This window comes from Nothobranchius furzeri, chromosome 19, assembly GCF_043380555.1.
Source record: "Nothobranchius furzeri strain GRZ-AD chromosome 19, NfurGRZ-RIMD1, whole genome shotgun sequence".
NCBI lineage: Eukaryota > Metazoa > Chordata > Actinopteri > Cyprinodontiformes > Nothobranchiidae > Nothobranchius > Nothobranchius furzeri.
This window is the reverse complement of record NC_091759.1, coordinates 6710738-6726141: the sequence shown is the minus strand read 5'-3', so window position 1 is coordinate 6726141 and position 15404 is coordinate 6710738. Positions and strand designations below refer to the sequence as shown.

The 15404-nt window shown below is 39.3% G+C and overlaps 2 protein-coding genes across 2 annotated transcripts; both read left to right on the top strand.

Annotated features, from left to right (window-relative positions):
- The first annotated feature begins 97 nt into the window (after positions 1–97).
- On the top strand, positions 98–3544 carry LOC129164580 (cortexin domain-containing 1 protein). Its single transcript, XM_054745100.2, has one exon. The coding sequence runs from the start codon at positions 2370–2372 to the stop codon at positions 2550–2552; it is 183 nt and encodes a 60-aa protein (XP_054601075.1). The 5' UTR covers positions 98–2369; the 3' UTR covers positions 2553–3544.
- Positions 3545–3625: 81 nt separating this feature from the next.
- On the top strand, positions 3626–13555 carry LOC107394571 (histone-lysine N-methyltransferase SETDB1-B). The gene is made up of 8 exons (XM_015973567.3): positions 3626–3712; positions 5591–5709; positions 5874–6242; positions 6319–6453; positions 9135–9336; positions 9478–9551; positions 11098–11291; positions 12070–13555. The coding sequence occupies exons 2-8, from the start codon at positions 5610–5612 to the stop codon at positions 12181–12183; spliced, it is 1188 nt and encodes a 395-aa protein (XP_015829053.1). The 5' UTR covers positions 3626–3712; positions 5591–5609; the 3' UTR covers positions 12184–13555.
- The last annotated feature ends 1849 nt before the right edge of the window (positions 13556–15404 follow it).

The window sequence follows — 15404 nt, the reverse complement described above, 5'->3', positions numbered from 1 at the left end:
ATTAGAAGTGCCGGTGAGGGGTTTGGTGTTAAGCTGACATTTACTTACTTGCACACACACACACACACACACACACACACACACACACACACACACACACACAATTAGATTAACTAAAATGTTATTTTTCACCTAACTGATGGGATTTGTTCCTCCAGTTTGATTCTCTTCAGTTTCATATCTGACGTGATCGTTTGACTTAAACTTGAGGAGAACGATAACTTTAAAATGGGTGGATTTCCCTAAACATCTGGAAAACCAGTAAACATTTTTACTAGTATAATTTTTTTAAAGTTCGTTATTTGGCCTCTTGTGCTAAAAATGATTAAAGTCGAGATAAAACGGAAAATTAATTGAAATGATGATAAATTTAGGAAGAAATCAAATTCCTTCTTGGGGGACGAGCAGCGATGGAGCCTAACACATGTAGCTTTAAGTGGTTTTTACGGTCCCACAGATGTAGCGTGTACCTGAAGGAGTCACATGACCGTCCTTGCTCTGGCAGACACATTTTTATTATATCCAACTTTCTTTTGTTGTGGGACTCCAGGCTGAAATACTTGTTTCCTGGAAAGCTTTCCAACAGGCTCATATTAGTTTCTGTCTTCCTGGTGTCGCCCTCCCCTGCAGCCTTTTTGGATGTGGGCTTGGAACCCTCCCTGCCTAATTGTATATAGAGTAGGATCATTTTACCCTTCTGCTCTGCACTTTATCCTCCACACTGTTCTTGTCACTGGCAGCCTTGATGCAACAATCTCCATTTTAAAACAGCGGGGTCAATTTCCACCTTGCTCCTGCATCTGGCTCTGCAAAAGCGTCTCCTGTTTCTCCGGCTCCAAGTGTTCTGGATCCCCCCCCACACCTTCATCTGCTACTTTATTTAAATATTTGCCTCTTCTCTTCATGTGAAACTATTCCCATCTGCCTGAGTAGGATGCTGTGAAGCCCAGTTTGTGACTGTGATGAAGGACTCCTGACAGGAAAACAAAAGCAGGGGGGTTGATGCACTTGTGAACCGTGTAGACCGTCATTCAATTCCTGCTTATGTATTAATAAAGGCTTTACACCCCAGGGGGAGGTCGTAAGGTGTAAGTGCATGCCTGTGTGTCTTGCATGCATGTCTCCTGAGTGCAGGAGCTAATTTGTGCCACTGCTCATTTTTCCTGTAATGATATCGGAAGGGGAGGACAGCAAAGTCTTTGGTAACAGAGGACTGTCTTGTGTGACCTGTTTTAACAAGGAACCAAAGATGCTACTGGAGCTTATTAAAGGTTTGGGCGTCACTGATGACTGTTCTGGACAGATGGTGAGTTCTTTTTCTTTGTGAAAGTTTGAATGTTTCCACAAACCGTTGCTAAATGCATCTTTTCAAACAGGTTTTTGTTCTGGTGTGGTCAAACGCGGTTTGTGAATTATTTCCCCAGTCGGGTATAAGACCTCTGAAGAGGCCTTGTGTTTAGGGATAAGAACGCGACTTAAATGAGTTTTCTGTCATTTTGAGGTAAGCAGAAAGTGTTTTACTGACTGAGTTGTGTTGATGTTTTCACGTGTGCATTCATATGCTGTCATAGATGTTTGTTTTCATGCTTTTCTTCCAGAGAATGCATAGTTACAATTTTCTCTTATGCCGTCGACGTCTTTATTTCGGTGAGGATAATTATCATCATAATGAAGTTCAACAGTTTAAAGCTACTTTTAAGCCTCTTGCTTTGTTGGTTTCCAGCGTTTCTAAACTTGTTGATTGTTTCAGGTATTGTTGAGGAATTATTCTTACTAAAATGATAAAACAGTTTTTAGAGTAGCAATTTTCTAAAATCATCTGGGATCTTTTAATGAACTGAATCATGTGCATTTCCAGTAAATCAGTTTTGTTAATTTGTTTGTATTTTAAGTTTAAACATTTCTCTATTCTTTTGAAACATGATGCATAATAAGTCCAAAGTACAATTTCTGTGTTTTCAGCATTGGAAATATTGTTTTTGTGCTATTTTCAAGAGTTTACATAATAAATAATTTACAAATACCGTAATTCAATTTTGTAAAAAAATAAAAAATTAAGTGAAAACACGTTTTTCCTATATTTTTATTCTCTTTTATCCTCTCTAACTGTTTATGTAGATTCGAAGATTTTTGTAGCATTTTCTGACTAATTCAGTTTAAATTAACAATCAATTGTGAATTAATTGTATTCAAAAAGGACAATTTTACATTTAAGAAAGCCATTTCTAAACTATTGTCATCCTTTCTCATTTACATCTCTTACAGCAGGTCATCCCCAACATCTCAGCTGCACATGAAGCCACACACATTCCTGAAGTGAACAAAGAGAAGAAACCTTTACTCAAGGATCCGCTGTCACCGTTGTCCTCATGGACCAGCCATCCAACCCTGCGCCTCCCTTTGAGGTGGACGTGGACCTCGGTTTTGCCCTCTTCTTCCTCTTCCTGCTGTGTTTCTTCCTTCTGGCCACAGTCGTGCGTTGTGCTCAGACAGTAGTGGATCCTTATGGCTCGATCTCCACCTCGACCTACCAGGAGGAGCAGATCACCTGAGGCGGAAATGAAGGCCGTCTCATCTCTCATCCACAGGACTTTGCAGGAATTTTTAAAAACACTCGCTGGTGTATGAATGTTGCATTTGTACTAAACTATATTGGATGTTTATAGATATGTTATCCTTTTGATTCCTTTGCATAACCTTAAACGCATTTCGGATAAGACAAAAGAAGCTGAACCCAGAATATTAGTGCAGTTTTATAGTCTAATCTGTACAAATTAAGTTCCTTATTTATTTATGCTTTTATATTGATATATTTTACACTGCTTCCAAAGCAAAGATTTTCTTAATGTTAACACACGTGTCAACATGTGTCAAAGAGATATTTAAAAACAGAAACCATTAAATCAAGAACAGAAGAGATTGATATTTTAAGTCTAAAAAGAGTAAAATAAGAATGAAGGCCACTGGACGTCTCATTAAGTGTCCTTAATTTAAAAACAAAACAAAATTCAATAATTAAACCTGCATTTTATCTTTCTTTGTCTGATTTCAATGTTTTAGAATGTACAAAGGCTTTTAGTTTCATTTCCAAGGTTAGAACTTATAAAGTTTTGGTTCAAATTGATTCAATTGAACATTGAAGCTTCTGATACATTAAATTATTTCGTTAATTTACTCATATGTTTAACCCTTAGATCATTCGGTGGAGCAAATGTCAGACCCTGTATTTTATTCAAGCATGAGCTAAACTTGAATAAATCGATACAATTTTCAAAAGAGAAACCAGAGAGAGATATTGTAGTCTATAATGTCAAATCTTTCACGTCATTGAAAGAGTCTTAAAAATGTTTGACTTAATTTTAATTTTCTCTTCCTTGTATTGTAAATTTCTGAGATGGAGTAAGAGGTAGGGAAGACACTGTTCTCCTGCCCCTTGCGCTTTCAGTCACAGCGTGCAGCATTCATTACTTTCTTTTTTTTTATTTTTTTATTTTTTTTACAAACCTTTCATAATATAATAAAAGCCCCCCAAAATAACGCAGATTGACCTTTTTATTCCTCATTTGTTGACTGGCTAAATAATCAACCATGATTTTAGCTTTACCCACCAGTTAGCGGCAGTGTTGCACAAACCCATTGGTCTTTTGGTTGCCATAAAGCATCAGGAACAGGAAGGAGATGATCAGAAACAACAACAGGAGGAGAGATTAAGGTAGCGCTTTTTGTTTTTGTGTGGTTTAGAACCAACAGAAGCGTTTAATATTTCGCCGTTTCGGTCGATTTTAAATGTTCAACAATAGCATTAATGCTAGTGGCACGATCTTCTTTTAGCTAGCTTTATTTTAAATGTTCAGCAACTGCGTTAATGCTAGTGCCACGATCTTCTTTTAGCTAGCTTAAGCGCCTATCTTAGAAATTTCGACATTTCAAAGGGAGGGATTTGCTTTAGAACACGTGAGTTTTGTCTTTTGTTTGAGTATTACACTTTAAATACTCTTTGAATCTAAAAACGGCACTACGTTTGTTTTTATTTTTTTCGCAATTGAGCTAAATCTAAAACACCGCTAGTTAACCACTCACGAGCTCGTGCTAGGCGTGTTTACAGCTATCACATTTAAGCTACATCCCAAAGATAATCAGTTTAGCTGCCTGGAATTGACATTCTAACTGCGTATGCTCGAATGTCAAAGATCTAACCTGGTCTGGGGTCCAGATTAAGACACGGGTTTGGGTTATTTTGGTCACCTCAACAGCAGACATTGCGGTAGACGTCACAGAGACGCTCGCTTTGGGCTTTAATTTAAAGAAAACTTTTTTTGTAAACTCAAACAACAAAACAGTTAATCTCTGCTGCATGGACGTATTTCTTTTTATTTAGGAGAGAGCCCCCCCCCCCCCTTATTTTTTTAAGTTAATATGATATTGGTCTAGTCATGATTTCTAGCTAATTTTACTGACATTAAGCATTTAATTTTGTTAACAAGTGTGTAATTTGAATCATTAGCCCCCACCCCTCCACACACACACACACAATTTTGAAAACAAAAATTACATCCTTGCTGTGGTGCAAGACTAATAATAATTCACAAACCAACACACTCACATCTGGGAGGGGTCTCCCCTGTATTTCCTGGTGATTTCATGCTGAAACTTGGTTATATGATGGTGGTGGGCTCTCCTGTTATCTGTTTTAGCTGCTTAAGGCCCGGCTGTGACGTGGAGATCATGGAATTAAAGTATTTGGTGAAATACAAAGTAATAAATAAATAAAAATTACACAGAAACAAGGCACATATTTAGTGTTTCTCCTACATATTTTAATTTGACTTTAGAGCAAGAATAGGTACCCATTTCAGATAGGGATGCACCAGTACCGATACTGGTATCGGTAAAAGTTGACCGATACCAGGAACCAATACCAATGCAGTTGCTTGAAAATGGCTTCACTGTAACTTGTCATTTTTGTTCACCTTATATTTTAGTTTTGTGATGATTTCTATTCATATATTTTACTTTTATCTACCTCACAGTCTTTTCCTGTTGAAAGCAGAGAAGAAAATAACATCTGTATTTCAAATGATTGCATTTTTTTGTGTGGTAGAAGTATAGGTATCGGTAATCGGTATCGGCGAGTATTCAGATCCAAGTATCGTATCGGTTTGGAAAAAAGTGGTATCGTTGCATCCCTAATTTCAGATGTTGGTTTGAATCTTAACACTCCTTAATGTGTCACTTTCAAGTACAAACAAGACATTTTAGGGTGACCAAAATAACTATTTTGTTGCTGACTGACACCACACAATACAAGCAAGGGAATGAGATTTAAATTGTTTGAAACTTAATGTTTTGTCTTACATAATTTGTCAATTTCTCTCTTATTATTCAACTGATGTAAAAATGATAAAATTTGCACATAAAGCTCAGAATCTTATAGCACCGCCATATTTAAAAACTGCAGCCATAACACACAAGTGCTCAGAAGCAGAAATATGTACGAGTGTGTTGAAGTGCAGTCCGAGACACACACACACACATAGGCATATAAACAGATAATTTACACATTTTTCCATCATTTGCTGTTTTTTTAAAGTTGTGTGTTTGCAGCGATTATGGAGGATTTGGAGACCAGAACGATGGAGCTTCAGAAGTCGACATTGAAGATAGAAAAAAAGAGAAAAACTGAACCAGATGAAGAAAAAGATGATGATGGTATGAACAAGTTTATGTTATTATGAAAACAATATGAAGAAAACTGGTATAGAAATATTTAAAAGCAGTTCACAATCAACCAAACTGATTCAGTTGTTGCGTTCATTTCATTTGAAGTTGTATTTCTTACTAGTCAGAGTTTTGAGAATACTTTTTTATTGCAGAAAATATGTCTGAATCCTCGTGCGACTCTGTTCCCTCCACACATGGAACCCCCAGCAAGATGCCAAAGTGGGAAAACAACTGTTTTCTAATGAATGACGATTTAATAAAAGATCAAAATCTATTAAAGGAAGCGGTGGTCGTTTTAACTAAATTGCCTGAATATAAGATCAACGCTCTGCGGCCACTGACCCCACCTCAGTTCTACAGCGAAGACGAAACTCTCAGCAGCTCGGATTCAGATATGCCGTGGGAGTCGGAGGAGGATTCCAGCGATTCGGATTTTTCAGTCTTGAACAATAAAGACAAGTATTCCAAATCCATGAAGAGCGATGCAACAGCGGGACCTTCAACGAGTAACGACAATAACAGTAAGGGGGCAACCGAAAATGGTATGAATTTGTTTTTACTTTTTCTGTGCAAGAAATAACGTCTGTGTGCCAACAGCTTACGCCCATTGCTCTCGTGAAAATAATCAGCCGAATTTGCCTGAAGAAGAAATCAAAGTGGACATGATGGTCATTGCCAGGAGAAGACCGATGAGGTGGCAGAAGGGAAAAATTGAAGACATTATTACAAAAGGTAGATGAAACGAAACTGCTTAATGTACTGCAAACAAAGAGGTTAATCAGTGTGAGGCGTGTTTCCATTGTCGGAGCTTCAGAGTAAATTCTGGAAGGGGGAAATTGGAGCGGGACATCGCCCTTTCAGGATTTTGCACAGACGTCAGCATATCGCGATGGCTTTGGCAGGGAAGTATAAGGGATGCACCGATCAGGTTTTTTGCTGCCGATCACCGATACCGATATCAAAGAATGCTGATCACCGATACCGATCACGTGGATTGGTCAGAAATTTTCTACAACATTATAATGAGTGCTACAAACCATAATCTGGGAATAAAGGAAATGTAGCCTAATCTAAAATGGTCTCGGTCTGCTTTGATCTATTTTGAAAACTCAGATCAAAACCGATAGGGGCGCTATCGGCCGATTGGGATCAAATGCCGATCCATCGGTGCATCCCTAGGAAGTATGTCACTGATCAGTGCCAGAAAGCGTCCACAGTAACATCACTAACATTAAAAGTTTTATTCTGTCAAAGTTCAGCATAACTGATTACATTCAGACCACAAGAACAGCTGCGGGATTTAAAATGTGGCGTTCAATGACCAGAAAATGCTCCGTTTTTTTTATGGCGCTCTGTGAGACAACAAATCCCCATGAATTAAGTCGTGGAGGAATTCCACCGTGTTTCCCAATGTTGGGAGTTTAGCAGCGGTGTGACCAAGTAACTGCTTTGCAAGTCACAAGTAAGTCACAAGTCTTTCCAGTCAAGTCTCGAGTCAAGTCCAAGTCAAAGACAATACAAAGTCAATGATGTGGAAGTCCAAGTCTTTAACTTTGAATTTTCAAGTCACAATCAAGTCATCTGTCCAACTTAAATTTAATGACAGTGATAATAAATAAATTCCGTAAATAAAGCTTCATGAAGCTTAATTTATTTGCTCAAACAAGCAGAAAATTCAACCGAAACTGATTATAAACAAAGTGCTGCTGCATTTAGCAGTAAATCAAACCCAGAACGAAGAATGATTCATGATTTTTGTCCATGTCGTTCCACTTTTGTGCTAAAATATCAAATACGCTCAAGTCAACAGATGCAAGTCGATTCAAGTCGCAAGTCATTGGTGTTCAAGTCCGAGTCAAGTCATAAGTCTTTATAGATTTTGTCAAGTCAGAAGTCATTAAAATAATGACATGTGACTCGAGTCCACACCTCTGGAGTTTAGTAACGACAGTTTAAATGCACCACGATCGATGCTTATTTTCTTTAGCTTCCATTCTGCTTCACAAGCAGCTCTTCTAGTTTTACTAATGCTGGTTGGCTTGGACTGCGCCTGCTGAGGTCATTTCCTACTGCGTTACAACCAATCAGTGTGAGTTAACCAAAAGTTCTGCACAGCTACTCCACCGGACCTTTCAGAGTACCTACCCCGATCAGGTACTCCGAAGGTTCCTGATAAAGGCCTGGAAAACCGTCCGGCCCTGTCAAGTGGAGACATGCACATTCCATGAAGTTCCTGTAAATTTACCCCGAAGTCTGGACTAGGGCTGCTCAATTAATCGAATTTTAATCACGATTACGATCTGAGTTTTGAACGATTATAAAAAACAAAACAAGCCGATTATTTGCTCCTCCCGCTTGCGCTGCCCTGAGTTGCAAATGAAGCGCTCCTCCCACAGTGTTGACAACTTAGTGACTGTGACGCTATTTCTAGCAGCTTTTCAGACCCCCTTCTTGACTTTTTAACTTAAAAGTACCTAGCGAACACCTGAGAAACATCTCTGGTAACCCTTAGCTACTTTCTGGATAACTGTCGTCGACGTTTCCTGCAGGTTAGCTAAACACTCCGCCTGCACTCCGGACCGTTCTTCAGGACATTAGGAAAGGGAATGATGTAGTGATGTGTCAGTCGCTAAAGAAACAGCTCTCGGAGCCGGCTCCTTGTTGGATTAACCAGAGTGAGTGACACACACACACCGCACCTGCGGACTCCTGAGCCGCTAAAAATGGCTAAATGTGCGTGTGCGGCGCGCTAAACACACGTGCAGCTTGCCCCGATTGCTGTGAGACCGGTTTGGGGGGTGGGGTTGTGCAGCTGTGGTTGGGACAATTATTACATTAACTGATGGACTTGTAAATAAATAGTTTATAAATAAGGTAGAAATAAGTTCCTCACGCTGATAAATAATAACTAATCTCTCTGAGGACACAGTGTTAGTGCACTCCTACAGCACCTTGACACGACTAAATACGTATTATGCAACATTTTGTGAACATCAATTAATTTGCTTTTATTTGTTATAAATGCCACTGTATAATTCTTGCTGACAGTATTTGCAAGATATTGCTATTTGGGTCTGTACTAGTTAGACTTAAATGAGTTAAACCAAACCCTTGGGTCATAAACTATGAGCTATAAGTATATTGGTCTTTTTATACTGGGAATCAGGAGTTCTTTTAGTGATCATCTTGTTTCTTATTTTTGTCCTGATTGTGCCCTGAGCAATTTATGACTGAATAAAAACAAATAAAATCAACATAAATTGAAAAATCGTCCTAAATAATCGTGATCTCAATTTCAGTCACAATAATCGTGATTATTATTTTTGCCATAATCGAGCAGCCCTAGTCTGGACAGTGGAAACATACCTAATATTGTGATGTTGTTATGAGCTCTGACATTTTGTGCCTTGCAGATGATGGGCGGTTAAAATACAAAGTTAGATTTGAAGATAAAGGCACGTGTCTTGTTTCTGGACACCACATTGCCTACGACACCAGACCGAAGGTTGAGCAGCTGTTCATCGGCACTCGCGTGGTGGTACGCTGTCAAAATAACAAGTTCCGATTCCGACCCGGTGTTTTGTCCGAGCTGCCCAGCAGGAGAAACCAGTTCCGGTGAGCCTTCAAATGAATATTCTCCAAGCAATGAACCAGCAAAGTTGTTGCCGTTATAAAAAGTAATGCTTCTGAATGTCGTGCTGAAAGTTCAGTTGCTCTTCTGTGGTTTGGTTTAGCTAACTCATTTTCATTTTCCAGATTCTTGGTGTTCCTGGATGATCACACTCCGGTGTATGTTGGATTGCCTTTATTTCACCTGGTGTGCAGGCCATGTAAGTTTCCTCCCACATTCAGACCAAATACGGTCTGGAGCCCTTCACAGTTGAAACGATTTTGACTACAGATGTCAGATATTGGCCAATATTGTATTAAATGTATTGTTGAAAATAATCTTTGTTGGTTTTTAATATTTTAATAAGATACATATTCCATACCGTGCACATGTTTTACTTCAGCTACTTCTGCTCTCCCCACCTATTCCACCTTCCTCAGCATCCACTGATTTCCCTCTTTCTTATTCACTCTCTTTCTTTACATTTTTTAATCACAATCGTCTATTTTTTGCTCATTTTAAATATATTTTTAATAATTTTCAAAATTCAGTTTTATAATTTACATTTTTTGTTTTTGTGAAGCTCCTCGTGATTTTTATCTTGAGAGGCGCTATAGTAAAGCTCTTCTTCATCTTCATCATCATCATATGACGGATCCGAGGTTAAGTCTTTGAGGAGGGACCCCACATGTATAGGGAGCAACAGTTACTTTAGGTTTTGTGTGAAATCAGCCTCTGACTGAAGCTGTTTTTCTCTCTCACTGCTGTGAGGAGCACACACACACACAGTGCTGCCAGACACAGCAAAGCAGAATGCAACATCAGATTCTCCAAAAGCAAGACTGCTCAGGCCGATTTTGTTTAATAGTGGAGACCCCGCAGACTTCTCTGCACTCTTTTGCCCCACCCACGTGCTCGGAGATGCACCCATGACATCACATGTGCTCAATCACGTCCGCATTCCTAAGGCAGTGTGGAACGAACGCGGCCAGGCTTGGGCAGGCGGGGCAGAATGAAGCCGATTCTAGGGTGTAAGTGGCAACAGAAGCACCATCATACATTGGTGGTCTTCTCAGTCCCTACACACACAGCAGGTCCCTGAGGTCCAGTGATCAAAAGCCCCATTCCCATCTGTACCGGGCCGGGTAGCGTAGGTTGTTTACATATCTGGGTGGCCTGGAATTTTCCCGGGCCAACCAAGGCTCATTCTCAGCCCTCTTCTCGAGGGGGTCTGCTTCAGACCGACCAGGGCCAACACACCCACTGCTGACAGCAAATTCACTCCTTCCATTAGAGCAAGCCTCTGATTGGTGGGAAGAATCAGCCCACATGGGCTTAAGGCATGCTCAATTCATTATCATTCATTATCATGCTTATTACCCAGAAGCTGAAAGTGTCTCTGACTGCATTCCTTGCATACCTAAGCAAGGATGTGTGGAATCAACCGGGCCAGGCTGGGGCCGACTGGGGCTACCCGGCCTGGGCCGACCCGGTACAGATGGGAATGGCCCAAAAGCCTACTGGTTGTGCAGCGCACCAGGCTAAAGACCAAAGGTGACAGATCATCTGCTGCTGTGGCCCCCAGACTCTTTAACTCTCTCCCCCCTGAGCCTGAGATCAGTGGACTCAGTGGTCTCCTTTAAAAAGCAGCTGAAAACTCACCTGTTCAAGCTGGCTTTGGCGTGAACTGTTCATCATCCTCTTCACTAACTTCCATACGTGCATTTCAGATGACTTTTATTTATTATTTGTTCTTTTCTCAACAGTGGAGGATGTTTTAGACGATGTTCCTGATGGCCCTCACAAGGGTTTTATGAGACTGTACCTAAAGGACGATTGGCTGTACCCTCGTTTAAACAAATACAGGATTGGCCAAACTTTCAATGTGGAGTTAAATGGAGTCCAGCAGATGTGTGAGGTACAGGCAGTCGACTGCAGTTTAATACAAGTCGTTTTTCAGGTTGGTATATCTTTCTCTTTGCACAAGTAAAGAAAAGTGAAGGTTTTAAAGTTTTTTATGTGCAACGTACTGAAGTTCACATGGTAAACCTAAAGAGAAGAGGTCTGTTGATTATTTAAGCAAAATACATTTTGGAATGGGCCAAAACGGCATATTTCAAAAATAGTTTATATTTATTGAATTTTAAAATAAATATGTTTATATCATTATTGCATAAAGCATTTTAGCTGCATTGTCAGTGAATTATGAGTGGAGCAGTTTTTATGAACTGAATTCCTCACATTTATCTTGTATTTAAAGGGATACTGTGCAACTTTTCCATTTTTAAATTCATTTTCGTGAGCCAGTATGTTCTAAAATTACCCTTTACATGCTTAATGAAATGCCTCTCAGAACCCTTCTGTTCCCCCATGGCCAGAATATCACACTTGCAACTTAAGAGTGGCGGGCCACCACCTGTTGACTTAGAAAACATTTAGCTGATATACCAGCTGATTTGTTTAATTTAGTGATGAGTCACTCCTGTAGACACTAATGAAGGCTGAGGAGACATTTCAGCTGTTAGATTAAGGTGTTAAAAGGACAAACGCACACTGAGGAGATATATTAAATTTTCTGTTTAACCACAGAGAATGAGTAACGGACACTAGGGGGTGCCAAAAGTAAGCAAAACTGCCAAGAGTGCCTTTAGACTGATATTAATCCTAAGAAAGACATCATGGTGTTATACTTTCACACTGCTTTTTTTATGTTAACGTTTTTCTGTCATGTTTCTCAGGAAAATCATCGAAGGGAGTGGATCTTCAGAGGCTCCATGCGACTGGAGCACATTGCTAGATTTTGGGGACTGAAAGGGAGGGAAGATGCCAAGGATGACTCTGACTCTGATTAGGTCCTAGATGGAGGAAACAGTTTAACAGTTGTAGAAACTTATGAATAAACAAATAGTGTTTAGTAAAGTCCCTTATAGGAATGTACCCTATGATTTTTTTGGTTTTTGTTCAGTCATATATAGGGTTGGGCATTGTTTTATTTAGAACGATTCCGATTCCAGTTCCGATTCCTGTTCCGATTCCTGTTCCTATCGATTCCCGATTCCGATTCTTTTAAGACATGACATGTTTTACATGAGCCAGCTAACCTCAGGTCCTACTTGATGAAATAATCTTAACTTCCACATGAATTTTAATTCTATGAACAATAACATCACCTTCATTTAGACATAAACATGTTTTGGAGGGAAAAAAAAGACTTGCAGCACAGCCAGTGTGTTTGTTTCTGACCACAATCAAAGTCTGGAAGAAACCTCTGGGATGAGAGGCTAAATGTCTCCAACACATCCAGAAACGTCCAGCTGTTTTCCTACCTGCAGCAGCCATTCAGTCAGAACAGAAAGTGAAACTTAAATGCAGCTGCTGTCAGTAACAATCTAACAGATTTTAAACATTAAAACTCTCAACAGAAATAGTTCAGAAAGGAAATTAAAATATTCACAACCAACTTTGTGTGTGATTTATTATTATTATTATTATTACAATTAATTATTGTGGCAGAAGATGGTGTGGTTCACCACAGAGAAGCTGCTCTAGCATGATGACTTTAATTATTCTACAGGTTATTGTTCAGCCTTCTGATGCTCTCACACACATGCACACACACACACACACACACACACACGAGTGTTGGTGAGCGGCTGCGTCTGACTGCTGGCGCTCTGTGTGTGTTGTTATTTCTGCAGTGAGACAAACTCACCTCACACTGTCCTGTTTGTTCTTTAAAGCTTCTATTAAATCCACCGTGTTGATGAATTTTAACAAGTTTCCTCTACTGGAGTTAAAGTTTACATTACGGAGTAAAAGTTCGGCAGGCGCGTTTGTTTATATTTGGGTTGGGGGAGGGGGGATTCGGTGCTGCACACTGACAGCTGGTGTGATCAGCTCTGAAAAGCGTTGATCACAATTTGCAGATAATGTTTATTTTTCACGGAGATTAGCCGCAGATTCCTCTTCCGGTCGGCATTCTAGAATCGAAATAAAAAACTGAACGATTCCGGGAAAAATGAACAGTCTGAACCGGTTCCAATCGATGCTCGATGCCCAACCCTAGATATAAAAAATGTAATTTCATATAAGACAAATCCTTATGAAACAGTGCTTCTTTAGTGTATCTTGACATGTCTCAACTGAAATGAGTTTTCTTTCTTTTTAATTGTACAAATGATGAATTCAAATGGTGAATTTTAATAAAAAATAAATTGTAAAGCAGTCTCACAAAGTCTCCAGTCAATGTTTGTAACTGCAACCTGACGCCTGTTGTTATTTTAGCTTGGATTGATATTAGAAGACCATCTTTCTCTTAGCTGACCTGTAGGCAGAAGATTTCTGTTTTGGATTTTATCTTGTAACTTGTAGCTGATAACCTGCACCGTCTTATCTGCTCAGAGCACACAAAACCAAAAACTAATTGACACTAAAGTCACACACAAAAAAAACTGTAGCAAACAAGTTCAATCTGAGCCAAAAGAAGGACACAAATATGACGGAATTAACACAAGTACTGATAATTATTCAGTTAGATCTGCACAAATACTTATGAACTGCAGAATCAGTTCTTTCCCTCTTCTTTAAAAGTGAAACTAGAGCTTCTCACAGGTTTTTCCTTACATTTCCTAGACCACTAGGTAACATTGTACACTTGATGGCTCAAAGCACACTGAAACAATGTACAGCATAAAAAACCACGGCTTAATTTTTAATGTGCTATTCTAGTTGACATATTCACCTTTGTTGTGTCCTACATAATTTAGTTTTTGGTTGATTTCGACTTGGTCTGCTAATTTAATTATTCATATTGTATTACATTAATGCAGAATCCTGCAATATATCATCTTTATATTGTTATTAGTGAATGACCCACCTGTGCTTCGAGCATGATTAGCAGCTAAGCAAGGTAACTTCTGCATTATGACGATGGTTCATTTTTTTATCTAGCTCCTAAATGTCAGCAAATTAACATGAAACATCTGTCAAACTTCAATTTAATGACAATGATAAGAAATTCCAGAAATAAATCTTTTTAAAGCTTATTTCATTTGCTCAAAAAAGCAGAAAGTGCAACTGAAATTAATTCTAAACAAAGTGCTGCTGCATTTAGCAGTACAAGATCAAACCCAGAATGATTTTTGTCCATGTCATACCACTTTTGTGCTAAAATATCAAATATGCTCAAGTCAGCAAGTCAACAGATGCAAGTCGATTCAAGTTGCAAGTCATTGGCGTTAAAGTCTGAGTCAAGTCGTAAGTCTTTATAGATTTTATCAAGTCAAGTCAGAAGTCATTAAAATGACTCGAGTCCAAGTCATGTGACACGAGCCCACACCTCTGGTAGTTATGATAAATACATCATAGGAGACACACACAGTGATATTTGAGAAGTGAAATGAAGTTTATAGGATATACAGAAAGTGCAATATTGTTTGAACAATATTAGGGAGGTGCATAAATTTGGGCCCTGTCGTCAGGTTCCAAAACCTTTAGAACTAATTATTTGACGTCATCGGTCCCCTGTCCTCTTTTCTGGAAATGGAAATCTGGTCAGCCTAAGTTAATAACTTGTTGCCAGCTGAAATCAATCAATCAAAGCTTTATTTATAAAGCGCCTTCCGCAACCCTGTCAGGAAGCCCAAGGCACTGAACATGGTACAGTAGAAGTACAAATATAGTGAATAAATCAAAAATAAATTCAAAAATAAAAGCAATTCAAATTACAAAATACAAATTACAAAAAAAAGGTGAAACATTCTAGTACAGGACAGACGGGTAAAACAAGGGATAGAGTGAACCAATGAAAACTGTGAAATAAATTAAACTTAAAAGAGGGCCGAATCAAACATGTTCAGGAAACGCCAAGCGGAGGAGGTGGGTTTTTAGGCGACTCTTAAATGACTGGCAGAGATGGGGACAGCCTAACTGAGGGTGGCAACTGGTTCCAGAGAGACGGTGCTAGGACTGAGAAAGCCCGGTCCCCGCGAGTACGACACCTAGAACGAGGGACAGCGAGCAGGCCTTGGTCAGAGGAGGGCAGAGCGCGCGATGGGGAATGTTTGTTCAGGAG